Here is an 18,121-nt window from a genome sequence, read left to right as displayed (position 1 = left end):
CACCACTAGAGGGAGCTCACTGCATACAGATTTATATAGCTCCCACTAAAGTCAATGGGCAAATTGGGAGGGTAAGACTTTTAAAAAAAAAGTATTCTCTATGTGTCATTTGTCTTCTGCAAAACATAAAAACAAAAACACTGCATTAAATATTTGTACCACTAGGTGGAGCTTTAGATATTACACTACATGCTTCTGATTAAAATTGCTTTGTGCCTTGTGTTGCTCATAGAGGTGTTTCCCCTTAACAGCACACCATGTGGTCAGGTAGGGGAGTGCAAGCTTTAAAAAGGAACATTATGATTAAGAATTATTAAAACATATAAAAGTTCAAATAACAATTTGATCCATGTTGCGGCAATAAATAAAACTTCAATAGGGATGATGACCCTATAGGGATGATGACCCAATAGGGATGACGACCCAAGCAACACTTTCATGGCTAGAAACTAGGGGAGCTGATTTTTTTTTTTTAGTTCCTCCTGTCTATTAGATGACCAGATATACACGTATTGGTCTTATTGGTTGTCTCCAAGATTTCCCAGAATGCTGAACTGCTTATTAACACAAGGGGCTTCCACCACCTTGGGGACATATGGAGCCTCCACCACCCATTTTCCCTGATGTCCGTGATCTTATCCATCTCAGAAGATGTGGAGGGGTGACCCCGCATGCATGTGACTCTCTCTTATGAAGTCTACACGTTTATAGACTTAAGTGGAGAGGCCCATATGCATGCGTGGCCACCTCACCGACATGTGGTTGCAATAAGGGGTAAGGTAGGTCCGGGTTCCGGAGGTGGGATGGGGCCCCACTAAATTGGCACTGGATAATTAAACAGATTGGTCATTCAGAACTTCAGAAAAGATGAGTGACACCCTCTATGGGAGCTGAACTAGTGGTCCCATTGATATTCACTCAGTTTTCCAACAAGAGATATAAGATAAACTTAAGAAATGTCCGAAAACTAGAAAAAGAAAAAAAAATTTTTTTTTTTGGGAGGACTGGCCCTTTAAGAGTTTTTTCGGACATTATACTTCATCGCAATGGTCATGTATCTGCTCGCTGCCATTTCCAAAGCAGAAAAAGTTTCAATGAGGTTTCTGGCTTGATGTATATAGAGCGTTGACCGTGCGTGACTCTTCCTTCCTCCGTATACCTGCTGAGATCACTCCCTGCTGTTCCCTGTCACATCCCCCGCATCTCAGACACTAATGCGCCATGTCCTGTCCGTCCTATGCTGTTCTAAAAATATGAAATTCTACATTTCCATGTATTGCTATTTTTTTTAAAGCGACACTACACCTGCAGCCCGCCTTCTCTCCATGTCCTGTGCTGGGGAAAGCATCTATCTCTGTTATCAGCCATTTCAGGCTGGGAAGAGGCGGACTGTAGTGATCCTTAAACTCCCTACCCCCATATGACACTAGTATATGTGACATCCCATACTATTATAAACAACTTATTTTTGGGTTACTGCCCCTTTAATTCTATGCCTTTCGTTTGACCTTTATAAGATATTTCTTCCTCTCTGTATAATTTCAGCTTTCTTGTTTTTGCAATATTTTTTGAATTTTGATCACTCCAAAATGTCAGAAACGGGAACTTTGAAATGGATAATTGTCCCTGAGATCCATAAACAGCAAATGTCGATTATTTACAATCTCTGTAATCGATGGCATGGCAAGGAAATTAACTTTTTAGAATGTATCGGGAACCTAAAGACAATTATTTGTGGAGGTGGAGTGGGAAAAAAGTACAATTCCTCCATTGTTCTGTGGATCTTGTTTTTACCGCACGGTGAACGCCATAAATACAGGTCGATACGTTACGGCGATCCCAATTTTATATTGTTTTTTATGTTTTACTACTTTTACAAAGAAAAAACTATTTGTTAACAAAATAATTGTTTTGTGTCGCCATATTCTGAGAGCCATAACTTGTATATATTTCCGTCTATGGCGCGGTGTGAGAGCCGAACTGTTGTTTTTATTGGTACCATTTTGGGGTAGATGCAACTTTTTGATCACCTCTTGTTAGATATTTTTGGGGTAAGCAATGAAACCAAGAAACAGCAGTGCTTTATTTTTTTCCTAAGTCGTTCATTCAGCAAGTTAAATAATGTGATATTTTCCTAGTTCAGACTTTTAGGGACGGGGAGATACCAATTGTGTTTACTTTTTTTAATGCTTACATAATTCTTGTGAAAAATAGGAAGAGTTTTTTAAAAAAACAAAAAACTTTTCGTTATTTCATTCACTTTTTTTAGTCCCCCAGGAGACTTTACCCTGTGATTGATAGAGCGCTCATGCAACACTGCAATAGTTATGTATTTCAGTGTACTGCCTTTATCTGTGATCTACTATTAAGTCTGCAACTGGGTGTTACCATTCCCCTTGTCAAATGGGTGAGTCCCTAATCCCTAAATACTATTTGGAAAGTGTAAAAATGTGTAGGCACCCCCCAATTGGTAACACCCAGTTATCAATTTATTCATACATTACCAGGAGGATTAAGAGAGGAACAGCACATTGCCTTTATCTGTGCTCTACTATTAAGCCTACAACTGGGTGTTACCATTCCTCTTGTCAATGGGGCATGTCCCTAATCAGTCTAGAACTGTCAGCACTAATTGGATAATAGCAATAATGGTGTATAGTGAAGGTATATACAGCACTCAAAATAAAAGTTGTAAGGTTTATTTGGTCATATTTAAAAATCCCGGGACCACGCTTACGCGTTTCAGACCAGTGAGGTCCTTGATCATAGCTTGCAAGCATTTCCCCTATTTTTGTGCTAATTGGATAATGTCAAATTGTGTAGGCACCCTCCCCCCATTAATGGGTAACACCCAGTTATCATTATATTTATTCATAAATTTCCAGGAGGATTAACAGAGGAACAGCACATTTGCTATATTATAGAGAATGAAGGTATTTACTAAAAGAACATGTCAGGGGGGGTGAAGAGTCCTCTATAAATTGCTCTGTTCTATTTGTGACCAGATCTAAGTTTGCTTGTCCTGATGTCGTGTGCCTTCTATTTACAGGAACGGTTTACAGAGAATGTTTTGAGAACGGTACCTGGGCGTCTTGGATGAATTACACACAGTGCGTGCCCATTCTGGATAATAAGGTGTGAAACTCAATCCTATTTCCTATCACAGTTAGAATAAACGAATGGGCCAACTCTTCCGCAATGTCCGGTAGACTCCCTAAAAAAGGGGAGAGCACCAGGATCCCCCAGCTGCCCCGAGTTCTCTATAAAATATACTCACCTCTCCCCATTCCTGCAGTCCTCTTCAGGTCCCGGGTGCCGGAGACACCATCCTGAGACTAGGGCCGAAATCAGGACGTTGTCTGGAGCGGCACTCGGGACTAAAGAGGACTGCAGGAATGGGGAGAGGTGAATATCTGGACGCTTGGTCTGTGGTCTGTATTAATGGGGAGCTACAGGGTCTGTATTGCTTTAGGGGTCTGGTCTGGGGTCTTTGTTACTTTAGGGGTTTGGTCTGGGGGTCTTTATCACTTTAGGGGTATGGTCTGGGGTCTCTATTACTTTAGGTTCTTTATTAGTTTAAGGGGTCTGTTCTGGGGTCTGTATTTATTTTGGGTTGTAATGAATGGGGGTTATATGCACTATTTGAGATTCCAATGGCATAAGTAGGGGGCATGTCCTATATAAATGGGCGGGGCATACTGTCAAAAGTTTGTGGTATGGTATAAATTTATTTTGGGTTCTGCAAATCCTGTTCCGAAAAATTGTGATATTGTAATAAATTCTTGAGGAAGATGTGTGGAGCGTTTTATGTTCCAGTAACGGAAGAAGTCTTTTATTTTATAAGAGGATCTTCACTTTACACCGAGAATTACATGAAATTATTTATCCACCTGCAAATCTGCCATCATTTTTGGGGATTTTTTTTAAGCCATACATTGTGGGGTATAATTAATGTTAAATGTATCACACAGGTTCTTACGATTGCAGCTTAACCAGATGTCTATTTTGTTTTCTGTGTACTTTTTTTTAAATATTACAATTATTTTTATTGAAACAAAGAGGTTTATTTTATTTGGAGGGACTTTTTTTTTTCTACACTTTATTTTACTTTTTGTCCCACTTTGGGACTTGAACCTGCGATCAATTGACCACTTATAAAATGCTTTGGAATAGTCAGCAAAAGTATTATTGACTCGCAGTGTTACAATCCATTAGGTTATGCATACTACCCATAATACCCATAATACCCATACTACCCATACTACCCATAATACCCATAATACCCATACTACCCATACTACCCATACTACCCATAATACCCATACTACCCATAATACCCATAATACCCATACTACCCATAATACCCATACTACCCATAATACCCATAATACCCATACTACCCATACTACCCATACTACCCATACTACCCATAATACCCATACTACCCATAATACCCATACTACCCATACTACCCATAATACCCATACTACCCATAATACCCATACTACCCATAATACCCATACTACCCATAATACCCATAATACCCATACTACCCATAATACCCATACTACCCATAATACCCATCCTACCCATAATACCCATAATACCCATACTACCCATAATACCCATACTACCAATACTACCCATAATACCCATACTACCCATACTACCAATACTACCCATAATACCCATACTACCCATACTACCCATAATACCCATACTACCCATAATACCCATACTACCCATAATACCCATAATACCCATACTACCAATACTACCCATAATACCCATAATACCCATACTACCCATAATACCCATACTACCCATACTACCCATAATACCCATACTACCCATACTACCCATAATACCCATAATACCCATACTACCCATACTACCCATACTACCCATAATACCCATACTACCCATAATACCCATAATACCCATAATACCCATACTACCCATAATACCCATAATACCCATACTACCCATACTACCCATAATACCCATAATACCCATAATACCCATAATACCCATACTACCCATAATACCCATACTACCCATAATACCCATAATACCCATAATACCCATACTACCCATAATACCCATACTACCCATAATACCCATACTACCCATAATACCCATACTACCCATAATACCCATAATACCCATACTACCAATACTACCCATAATACCCATAATACCCATACTACCCATAATACCCATCCTACCCATAATACCTATGGCAGATCTGGGGGCCTTTTTTAAGCTGCCGTAGCTTACCTATTAAGACCCCCGCGATCACGCTTCGGCAGCGCTACTGGCCTGACAGAGCCCCCTCCCTCTATCAAACTACTTAGGTGCTGTTACTGCTATTGACCACATCTAAACAAATTACAGGGGTAGCTGTCAATCACATCTGTGCCTGCCCTTTTACCAGGATGTACTATTACGCCCGATTGCGGTTCAGAGACGTAACATTACGACCTTTTGCAGAAAGGGGCTAAGATGCTACGATCAGTAATAATGTGCCTATGCAGCATAGCCAAAAGGGGGGCAGTATTAGCAGTTGCACATGAGCCCTGGTGCCTAAAGAGGGTCCAAAGGCACCATTAAAATAAATAGTAGGGGGCACGGTTACAGATTTTACATTGTGGCCCCAGGAGCTACAAGTTAAACCTCTACACCTATGGGTAATAAATAAAGTGAGGCGCCGGTGTCAGCCCCAGCGGGTTTATATAGACAGCCCAGAGCCTTACAAAGGCTTCCAGGGCTGTCCAATGAAAATACCTGTTATACCTTAGGCATGTCCAAACAGAGGCCCAGGATCCCAAAATGTCCCTCTGCCCCATAGGAAAAGAACCGTACCATAAATGAAGTGTTAAAGTTTTTGAAATCGTTTTTAAAAGTTAAATTCCCTTAGGCCCCGTTCACATTACGTTTAGCATGTAGGTCAGGAAAGCTCCCGACGTGCACGCTAAATGTGTCCACAAGGCTCCATTGTCAGTAATCTCCGTAATACGGCGCCATACGATGCCACATGGAGAACCTACTGCCCCGTAGAACGGACTTTGTGTGCCTCAGTGCACGGCTCTGCAGTTTATATAAGGCTATGTTCACACTTCAAAAAAACATCTGAAAATACGAAGCTGTTTTCAAGAGTAAACATCTCCTGATTTTCAGCCGTTTTTTTTAGCAACTCGGGTTTTTCGCTGCGTTTTTTACACCCCTTTTTTTGGAGCTGTTTTTCTATAGCGTCAATAAAAAATGGCTCCAAAAACGGCTCAAGAAAAGACAGGCACTTCTTCGCGGGCGTTTTTTTACGCGGCCTTTTTTTAAAACGTCCACGTAAAAAAAAATGGCCCCACTGGAACAGAATGCCATTTTTCCCATTGAAATCAATGGGCAGATGTTTGGAGGCGCTCCGCTTCCGATTTTCGCCCATTTACGGCCTGAAAAACAACCGAAAATAAGCCGTGTGAACATACCCTAAGGCCGTAGACAGTGGCAAAACTGCAGCTCGACTGGCGCCACCTATGACAAAGACTTTACAGTTTTATCCCTCTTGGCACCAGTCTCTGTAGCGTCGGAGTCTCCTAAGGGCAGAGTGAGGGTATGTGCACAGACACTAATTACGTCCGTAATTGACGGACGTATTTCGGCCGCAAGTCCCGGACCGAACACAGTGCAGGGAGCCGGGCTCCTAGCATCATACTTATGTACGATGCTAGGAGTCCCTGCCTCGCTGCAGGACAACTGTCCCGTACTGTAAACATGATTACAGTACGGGACAGTTGTCCTGCAGCGAGGCAGGGACTCCTAGCATCGTACATAAGTATGATGCTAGGAGCCCGGCTCCCTGCACTGTGTTCGGTCCGGGACTTGCGGCCGAAATACGTCCGTCAGTTACGGACGTAATTAGTGTGTGTGCACATACCCTGAGGGTCAATTCACACTGCGGGAGGATTTTTCCAAAGTATACCTCCGATGGACGCCTACATATGCCAGTGTATAGACATACAGTGGTATTTATTGCCCATATCTACCCATGTTAAAAAACCATATACTGCCCAGCACCCCTATTTTTTACCGGATGCCTATATACGGAATAGTGTAGTCAACGACGCTACTCCATATAAGATAAGTTTTGGGCATCCGTTGGGTGAATGAGGCCCGATGAATACATGCAGAGTATACACCGGGGGGCTTTTCCTGATGTGCCTATGATGCTGTACCGTGAGGACCGTCATGGTGTCGTCAGGCAAGTTCTGATTTTGCAGCATAAACAGGAGCGGAATCAAAATGTGCGATTGATCATGTGATGATATTGACTATTAATTTCACGTAAATAGTCCCCATGCCCATAGACATCGCTCATCCGAAAATAACTCCTATCTGTTATGATGAGATTATCCTCCAGGCCGGGATTATAATTACTGCTCCCTAATCAGATTACATGTCCTGTACTGAGGAGTCTCAGCCTAATGTCATTATGTTCTTGTCTCCAGCGGAAGTACGACCTGCATTACAAGATCGCCCTCATTATTAACTACCTGGGACACTGCATCTCCGTCCTGGCCCTGGTCATTGCCTTTCTACTCTTTTTATGCTTAAGGTAAGATTCTTAATGACGTCTCATTCCTATTCTTCATTAATGGGAATAAGGAGGGGGATCGAAGACATCACCCCTGAGAGGGGGATAAAATGTGAGATACAAGCAATGGACAGGTAATAAAACAGCCAGGGACAGGCAGATGGGACCAGAGGTGGACTGAGAGCGATATGGGGTCCTTGAGGATTTAAGGTCACGGACCCCCATACCAGGTATAATACTCTTTTATTGGCAGGACCAGCACTAAAACTTTAAGGACTGCACTATATGCCCCTGGGGGTCTGTTTGCCCCGTGTTAGTAGAGTTGTTGGTGTGGTTTAGGACGTATATCTGCTTTTTACATTAAAAAAAAAAAGCTAAGTAATTTTGCTTTACTTCTGTTCTGATCTTGATTGTGTTATACTCTATTCACATCCAAAGCAAAAGTTGAAATTCTGACAGCTGCTGCTACAGTTTATCCACTATGCACGTGACCTGAAAGATAAACTCTGGGTAACTATCATCTGAGCACCCATTATGTTTTGCACCCTGGTAACAGGACACAAGAATTATTCTACATTTAGCTTAGGATGGATATGGAGAAGAAAATGTTTAAATATTAAAGAGACATCAAAATAAACAGGATTTTTAGGACAGGGCGCTAACCAGTTGATTGGTATGTGATAGTAGACAAATAATGCCCCCCTTTCTACCACAGACACAATTCTGCTGGTTGCTACTGGAAACAGACAGCAAGCTTGTTGTCACACCCCCTTACCTAATAGCATAACCGTTCCTGTTCAGTGCCTGGTGTAGAGAATTCATCTCCCAGAATGCAAATCACCAGAGCAAGCTCTGTGCTGACACTGGACAAGCAGGAGAGGGTTTGCTACAATTGCACTCAGTCTAAACACATTAGCAGCGCAAATCTCTCTGCTGTCCTGATAAATTGTTACAATGTCTCATTGCAGGTGAAAAGTATCAGGCTAGAGACCAGGCTGTTGACCTCACATGGAGTTATATAGACTGTATGCAATGGTAACGAAACCTCAGCTGTGAGAAGTATGAGCTCTCTACAGGTTTATATTGATGTTAACAGTATTACCATTCACTGACAGCAAGCAGAGATCTTGAAAATTTAGACGAATTGAAACACAAAGTATATTTGGAAGCTGCGGAACTTCTTATTCTACAATAATTAAGTTTTAATTGCATAGGACAGGGCGACCCCATTATAACACTATATAGAGTGAGAAAAAAAATGCACAAAAGAATCATAAGCTGAGATCAAATATATTCTTCAATCTTTTTTACCTCAGAAGGAGCTCAAAAAAGTAGACAGACAAGTAGCAGCAAAGTGTAACATATCGACAGCCCCGTGCACTTACAGGACGCCTGACTGCAAGGATCAAAGAGACGTGTGATGTCGGGAAAATGTATAAAACTGCTGCATAAAATCCATTAAAGTAGGAAAGTTGTAAAATTGTCTGATCAGAGCGGAACCCAGGAAAACGGCAACAAACAGGAGAGAGATGTTCTTTTTTTGTACTTTTAAGCCATTTTTATATACTATTCAAAATATTCCTTATACAATTGCCCAATGTAGCTAAGAAAGCAATTAATAGCCGTACATGTTGTCATTTTAGGGTATCACCATCTTTTCTTTAATTTTTTTCTTGTATTCAATGCATCTAAAAATTCACTTTGCAAATAGTCTTGATTAAAAAAAAAAACTCTTCCTTCAATGCATTATCTGATCCTGCTAAAGATATATTCAGTACAAAGCCCTAATTCTTGTGGCTGCTACTGCTCCGTATGAAAAAATATTACTGTAAGACTGTACCTGTGTACAAGAATATAACTACTATAATACTGCTCCCTATATACAAGAATATAACTACTATAATACTGCCCCCTATATACAAGAATACAACTACTATAATACTGCCCCTATATACAAGAATATAACTACTATAATACTGCCCCCTATATACAAGAATATAACTACTATTATACTGCTCCTATATACAAGAATATAACTACTATAACACTGTCCGCTATAAACAAGAATATAACTACTATAATACTGCCCCCTATATACAAGAATATAACTACTATAATACTGCCCCTATATACAAGAACATAACTACTATAATACTGCTCCTATATACAAGAACATAACTACTATAATACTGCCTCCTATATACAAGAATATAACTACTATAATACTGCCTCTATGTACAAGAATATAACTACTATAATACTGCTCCTATATACAAGAATATAACTACTATAATACCGCTCCTATATACAAGAATATAACTACTGTAATACTGCCCCTATATACAAGAATATAACTACTATAATACTGCCCCCTATATACAAGAATATTACTACTATAATATTGCCCCCTATATACAAGAATATAACTACTATAATACTGCTCCTATATACAAGAATATAACTACTATAATACTGCCCCTATATACAAGAATATAACTACTATAATACTTCTCCTATATACAAGAATATATCTACTATAATACTGCTTCTATATACAAGAATATAACTACTATAATACTGCTCCCTATATACAAGGATATAACTACTATAATACTGCTCCTATATACAAGAATATAACTACTATAATACTGCTCCTATATACAAGAATATAACTACTATAATACTGCCCCTATATACAAGAATATAACTACTATAATACTGCCCCTATATACAAGAATATAACTACTATAATACTGCCCCCTATATACAAGAATATAACTATTATAATACTGCCCCTGTATACAAGAATATAACTATTATAATACTGCCTCCTAGATACAAGAATATAACTACTATAATACTGCCCCCTATATACAAGAATATAACTACTATAATACCGCTCCTATATACAAGAATATAACTACTGTAATACTGCCCCTATATACAAGAATATAACTACTATAATACTGCCCCCTATATACAAGAATATTACTACTATAATATTGCCCCCTATATACAAGAATATAACTACTATAATACTGCCCCTATATACAAGAATATAACTACTATAATACTGCCCCCTATATACAAGAATATAACTATTATAATACTGCCCCTGTATACAAGAATATAACTATTATAATACTGCCTCCTAGATACAAGAATATAACTACTATAATACTGCCCCCTATATACAAGAATATAACTACTATAATACTGCCCCCTATATACAAGAATATAACTACTATAATACTGCCTCTATATACAGGAATATAACTACTATAATACTGCCCCCTATATACAAGAATATAACTACTATAGTACTGCCCCCTATATACAAGAATATAACTATTATAATACTGCTCCCTATATACAAGAATATAACTACTATAATACTGCCCCTATATACAAGAATATAACTACTATAATACTGCCCCCTATACACAAGAATATAACTACTATAATACTGCTCCTATATGCAAGAATATAACTACTATAATACTGCTCCTATATACAAGAATATAACTACTATAATACTGCCTCCTATATACAAGAATATAACTACTATAATACTGCCCCTATATACAAGAATATAACTACTATAATACTGCCCCCTATATACAAGTATATAACTACAGTTACAACATTTTGTTATTTAATGGTTGTCATCTCTTTCTAGGAGTATAAGATGTCTTCGAAATATAATTCATTGGAACTTAATCACAACCTTCATCTTAAGAAATATCATGTGGTTCCTGCTACAAATGATCGACCATCACATCCACGAGAAGAACGAGGTACAGTAATATTAGCTATTCAACAAATATTCTCTTTGGAGATGTTCTGCCTTTTGTCCCTTTATTCAGCATTACTTTCTTTTATTGCACTATGGTAAGAAAGAAGAACTCCACTCACATCCAAAGTGATAGTAGATATTCTGCCTTGTGCTTTCTGAAGTCTAACTTTCTTGTGTCACGTTGGGCACGTGGACCCACTGGGCCGTACCACCTTGACGATATGGCAGCTGGCCAACAGGACACAGGTCACAGTCTTAAGTTTGTATAGGTGTACCTGTGGTAGCTCAGACAGTAGCAAGACAGGCTCGGCTGGGACCTAGGCAGCAGGCAGACACCAGGCATGGTGAAGCAGGACTGGCGTGGTACTCAGCGCAGCCCGACTCCAACTCTATACGGCACTTGACCAGGATAGCACAGTTACAGGTAGCAGGAACGGGAAACACTGGGAACTGGAAAACACTTAGAAGACCATTTGTCTAGACAGACTAGGGTAACGACAACAAAGCTCAGGCAAGGCAGGAAGGGCCCCTCTTAAAGTCCAGGGTGGTCATGGGCTAATTTGGCACTTTAACTCAGGCGCACGCGCTGGCCTTTTAAGAGCGGGCACGAGCATGCGCACGCACCCTGCGGGAACCGGCTGGGAGAAGCGGAAGTGAGCGCTGGTGTCTACTGAGGAGGAGACGGGGACCAGCGCTCACAGATCCATGGCTGCGGCCGTCAGGAGGTGAGTGAGCCTGACAGCCCGCGGCCATGGGCACGACATCTTGTGACTTAAAAGCTGTACTGAATTCTTATTGGCTTACTGTCATTAGAGGGTCTAGCAGATCAATTTGGTAACAAGTAACTAGCAGAATTATATATTCTGCTCTGACGTATAAGAAATAGAATATCTGGCTACAAGATAACGAAAAATTATTGACAAATATATTCAAAATATTATGTAGATTTAACCCCTTTAGGACCAGCCTATTTAGGGCCTTCAGGAGAAACAGAGGGAGCCCCCTTTTTTAAACTTCTAAAATGCTGCGGGCGCTATTGACTGCGGCATCTAAGGGGTTAAACGACTGGTATTGGAGATACCTTACAGCAAGCACACTATGCTGATGGCGCAAGCACATTGAACTGCACTTCACTATTCCACTGGTGGAGTCACTGTGTACATACATTACATTACTTATCCTGTACTGATCCTGAGTTACATCCTGTATTATACTCCAGAGCTGCACTCACTATTCTGCTGGTGGAGTCACTGTGTACATACATTATATTACTTATTCTGTACCGATCCTGAGTTACATCCTTTATTATACTCCAGAGCTGCAATCACTATTTTGCTGGTGGAGTCACTGTGTACATACATTATATTACTTATCCTGTACTGATCCTGAGTTACATCCTGTATTATACTCCAGAGCTGCACTCACTATTCTGCTGGTGGAGTCACTGTGTACATTACATTACTTATCCTGTACTGATCCTGAATTACATCCTGTATCATACGCAAGAACTGTATTTACAATTCTGCCGGTTTCCACTGGAAACAGTCAGCAAACTCACACTCTCCCTGCCCACGTCAACAGTTTAGCTGAGCTCCCATAATGTAGGGGAGCAGATATTTTTGCCTACATCAAAGTAGTTCACTACATCCGAATACTATACATGTTATTGTAAAGCAAATACTTCCCAGAATGCAAATCACCAGAATAATCTCTCTGCAGACACAGAACAAGCCGGGGTACTGGGAGATTTCAGCTCTGAAAAGCGCAATTTCTGAAAATCTCAGCTTAAAATATTTCTAGATTTTACGTTTGTAGAACAGGGGTCAAGGGACCGTCGGTAGAGTTGGGACCCCCACCTATCAGGCCATATTAATCTTCACCTAACTTTTCCAGAAGTAGATAAAGAGTTGAATATCATTTTGCAAATGGCTCAGTAAGTGTCCACTGTGATTTTATCTATTTTTTATTTCTTTTTTGTTTGAATAAGAATTTCTTTCACTTTTATGAGACCTTAGGTGACCTTGATGAGTCCTTCACAGACCTAAGAAATCTTTTCCTTGCAAATGCTCATTATTTGCAACCTTCATGTCGCCCTAAGTCACCTCTACTCCGTCTACTGTTAGTCACCTCTATTCCCTGCACCAGCGTTGGTTTGTTTCACCGCACTAATGCCACACAGCAGCGTTGGTGAGTTGTATTATATCATTATTAGGAGCAGATAATAGATAAACCAAATAATAAAAGATATAAAAATCTCCCCCTGAGCTCTCCCCGAGAATAGAACTACTTTGTCCTGGGCTTTCGGTACAATAGCGATGTGATAAAACAACACAGTACAAAACATTTTTCGAAGGCAACGATGATGTGAATAAAATCAATAAGCTTTGAGCCTGTCCTCGAAATAAAAGCAGATGTGTCAAGAAGCAGCGTCACTCCTGCATTGTGGGATGTACCAATATGAATGAGAAAACGTGATCTATCACTACAAAACCTAATTATACTAAGGCCCAATGCACATGGTCATACTCCAATTAATGTTGTCTGTAAGGACCAGCGGGTTGTGGACCCACTGTGCTACCCAACCGGTTTGACTTAGATAATGTCCTCAGAGGTGGTCCTAAGTAGCCTCCCCGGCATTCACCCTTTAAACACTATACGGGGATCTGGATTTTGCTACAGGGAGACTATCAGGTCGCTACCTCTTGAGGTGGTCTTGGCCGAGTACCAGCTGTCCCAGTGGACCAGGAGATAACGATGTAAAACACTGAGAGTACAGGCACTGGCAGATGATAACTTGGCAAACGGGTGTGGATCAGGAGTCACAGTTCGTAACAGGTAGTACGGCCTCGTTCACACTGAGTTTTTTGCAGGAGGAAAATGCTGCCTCAAAATTGCCCTTCCTGCACGTCGTTTTCCGCTATTTTCGCTGTGTTTCTCGCAGCGTTTTCCGCCCGTGGCCATTGAGCGCTGCGGGCAAAAAACTCCACGAAATACGCTTTCTCTGCCTCCCATTGATGTCAATGGGAGGTCAGAGGCGTAAAGGGCATGTCCCTTCTTTCTCCCGCGAGGCGGTTTTACCGCTCTTGGAAGAAAACCGCCCCCGCCTCCCGTTGAAATCAATGGGAGGCATTTTCGACCGGTTTTTGCGGAGCGGATTCCGCTCCAAAGAGCTCGTCAAAATACTCTGTGTGAACAGGGCCTAAGTCTCAGGCTCATCTCAGGTAGCTGGGTACAGACTGGTAGCAGATAGGGTGCAACAGGACATGGACTGGTGGCAGTTAACAGGATGCAGACAGGTAGCTGGATACAGACTGGTAGCGGGTAGCTGGATACAGACTGGTAGCGGGTAGCTGGATACAGACTGGTAGCGGGTAGCTGGATACAGACTGGTAGGGGGTAGCTGGATACAGACTAGTAGCGAGTAGCTGGATGCAGACTGGTAGCGGGTAGCTGGATACAGACTGGTAGGGGGTAGCTGGTTACAGACTGGTAGGGGGTAGCTGGATACAGACTGGTAGGGGGTAGCTGGATACAGACTAGTAGCGAGTAGCTGGATGCAGACTGGTAGCGAGTAGCTGGATCAGATTGGTAGCGAGTAGCTGGATACAGATTGGTAGCAGATAGCTGGATACAGACTGATAGCGAGTAGCTGGATGCAGACTGGTAGCGGGTAGCTGGATACAGACTGGTGGGGGTAGCTGCATACAGACTGGTAGGGGGTAGCTGGATACAGACTGGTAGCGGGTAGCTGGATACAGACTGGTAGCGAGTAGCTGGATCAGATTGGTAGCAGATAGCTGGATACAGACTGATAGCGAGTAGCTGGATGCAGACTGGTAGCGGGTAGCTGGATACAGACTGGTAGGGGGTAGCTGGATACAGACTGATAGCGAGTAGCTGGATACAGACTGGTACCGGATAGCTGGATACAGACTGGTAGCGGGTAGCTGGATACAGACTGGCAGCGAGTAGCTGTATACAGACTGGTAGCAGATAGCTGGATACAGACTGGTAGCGGGTAGCTGGATACAGACTGGCAGCGAGTAGCTGGATACAGACTGGTAGCGGGTAGCTGGATACAGACTGGTAGCGGGTAGCTGGATACAGACTGGTAGCGGGTAGCTGGATACAGACTGGTAGCGGGTAGCTGGATACAAACTGCTAGCGGGTAGCTGGATACAGACTGGTAGCGGGTAGCTGGATACAGACTGGTAGCCGATAGCGAGGTGCGAACTTGTATCAGGATGCAAAAAGGAACCTTCACAGAAACGGCTACGTTGCACCAAAGTTGCTCAGATACCAGGTGATCAGAGGAGCTGCTTTAAATAGACCAGGGGCATTAGGGATTCTATAGGGAGGTTTTTGAATGTGTGCGCTCCCTGGCTGCGTCTTAATGGGCCAGCGCATTGTAATGACGGGGGTGGGGAGACAGACAAGTGAGCCCTAATCTACCCACCACTCAGTCCCTGCCTACTTGCAACGACCCGCCCTAGACAACGGGGTACAACTGGGCGACGGTCCCTACGCTCAATAAGTGCACGACAGACAAACAGACAAGGGTACACAGCTAGGGGGAGAAAGGGGCAGTTGCCCACGGCAAAACCGTGAGCAACAAGAGATGTGAACAAGCCGAGTCAAACCAGGAGAGTACGAGGTGCCAAACGCAGAGCAGAAGAGTAGTAAACAAGCCGAGTCAAACCAGGAGTGTACGAGGTACCAAACGCAGAGCAGGAGAGTAGTCAGCAAGCCGGGGTCAATATGAAGCAAGGACAATGGTACAAGAAGCTGCAGCAGGACCAGGAAACCAAACAAGAAGAATCACAAGCAAAGGAGGAACAGGAAAGCCAGGTATAAATAGACAGAGGGCGGGAGCTAGCTCCGTCTGGCCAGGCTGTGATAGGTTCTCCCACTCCTAAGCCTGCCACCCTGAGTGGTGGAAGATGGAGTCAGTCTCACAGACATAGAAGCAGGTGCAGACTAATTATCTATGGGCGTTAACCCCGAAGCTGTGCCTGGCAGATCCTTTACAGTACCCCCCCCCCCTTTTATGAGGGGCCACCGGACCCTTTCTAAGTGGACCTGGTTTACTGGGGAAACGAAGGTTAAACTTCCTGACCAATATCCCAGCGTGAACATCCCGAGCGGGTACCCAAGTCCTCTCCTCAGGCCCGTATCCTCTCCAATGGACCAGGTACTGGAGGGAGCCTTGGACCATCCTGCTGTCCACAATCTTGGCCACCTCGAATTCTGCCCCCTCAGGGGTGAGAACAGGGACCAGAGGTTTCCTCGAGGGAGCCAAGGACGGGGAGCATTACACAACCCAAAGGGCATGACGAGGTATTCGAAATGACCTTCGGGCGTGTTAAACGCAGTCTTCCACTCATCCCCCTCTTTGATGCGGATAAGGTTATACGCCCCCCGTAGATCAAACTTAGAGAACCATTGGGCCCCCTGAACCTGATTAAAGAGATCAGGAATCAGAGAAAGGGGATACTGGTTCCTTACAGTGACCTTATTCAAGCTTCGGTAGTCAATGCATGGCCTAAGACCACCATCCTTCTTCCCTACGAAGAAGAAGCCAGCACCTACCGGAGAAGTAGAGGGGCGAATGTAACCCTTGGCCAGGCATTCCTGGATATACTCTCTCATGGCTTCACGTTCGGGACAAGAGAGATTAAATATCCTACCCTTAGGGAGCTTAGCTCCTGGTACCAAATTGATAGCGCAATCGTATTCTCTATGAGGAGGTAACACTTCGGAGGCCTCCTTAGAGAAAACATCGGCGAAGTCCTGAACAAACTCAGGTAGCGTGTTCACCACCTCAGGGGGAGAAATAGAATTAACAGAAAAACATGACGTCAAGCATTCATTACCCCACTTGGTAAGATCCCCAGTATTCCAGTCAAAAGTGGGATTATGCAACTGCAACCAGGGAAGGCCTAAAACCAAATCGGACGATAATCCCTGCATTAACAGTACAGAGCACTGCTCCAAATGCATGGAGCCAACAAGGAGTTCAAAAACAGTGGTATGCTGTGTAAAATAACCATTAGCAAGAGGAGTGGAGTCGATACCCACTACCGGGACAGGTTTAGGCAACTCAATCAAAGGCATAGCTAGAGACATAGCAAATTCCACAGACATGATATTAGCAGAAGACCCTGAATTCACGAAGGCACTGCCGGTAGCAGACCTACCACCAAAAGAGACCTGAAAGGGAAGCAAGATTTTATTACGTTTCATATTTACGGGAAATACCTGTGCGCCAATGTGACCTCCCGGATGATCACTTAGGCGCGGAAGTTCTCCGGCTGCATTCTTACGCTTAGGACAGTTGTTCACTTGATGCTTGTCATCCCCACAGTAGAAGCAGAGACCATTCTTCCTGCGGAAATCTCTAAGTTGTTGGGGGGACACGGAGGCCCCGAGTTGCATAGGTACCTCTGAGTCTTCCGGGGAGGAACGAAGCAACGGAACCTCGGGAGGCATCATGGGGGAGTCAGAGGAGAAAACATCAAGACGTTCAAGTCGTCGTTCCCTGAGACTTCGGTCAAGTCGTACCGCTAAAGCCATAACCTGGTCTAGGGAGTCAGAAGAGGGATAACTAACTAGCAGATCTTTCAGGGCATTCGACAGACCCAACCTAAACTGGCACCTTAAAGGGATCCTGTCATCAACATCTTACCTGTTAAACTCACCTGACCCCTCAATGGCCGCAGCTGTCCAGAGTTCAT

At 42.7% G+C, this 18,121-nt stretch overlaps 1 protein-coding gene across 4 annotated transcripts in view; it reads left to right on the top strand.

Moving 5' to 3' along the window:
- Positions 1-18,121, top strand: part of CRHR2 (corticotropin releasing hormone receptor 2) — a 298,646-nt gene that overhangs the window by 230,204 nt on the left and 50,321 nt on the right. For all 4 annotated transcript variants that reach the window (XM_075827784.1, XM_075827785.1, XM_075827787.1 and 1 more), the window contains 3 exons: positions 3,050-3,135; positions 7,506-7,612; positions 11,271-11,388. In XM_075827784.1, coding sequence (XP_075683899.1) covers positions 3,050-3,135; positions 7,506-7,612; positions 11,271-11,388 — 311 coding nt within the window. The remainder of the gene's footprint in view (positions 1-3,049; positions 3,136-7,505; positions 7,613-11,270; positions 11,389-18,121) is intronic.

The sequence above is a fragment of the Rhinoderma darwinii genome, chromosome 5, assembly GCF_050947455.1.
Source record: "Rhinoderma darwinii isolate aRhiDar2 chromosome 5, aRhiDar2.hap1, whole genome shotgun sequence".
Classification (NCBI taxonomy): Eukaryota; Metazoa; Chordata; class Amphibia; order Anura; family Rhinodermatidae; genus Rhinoderma; species Rhinoderma darwinii.
Note: the sequence above shows the minus strand (reverse complement) of the source record. Positions and strands in the feature narration are given on the sequence as shown.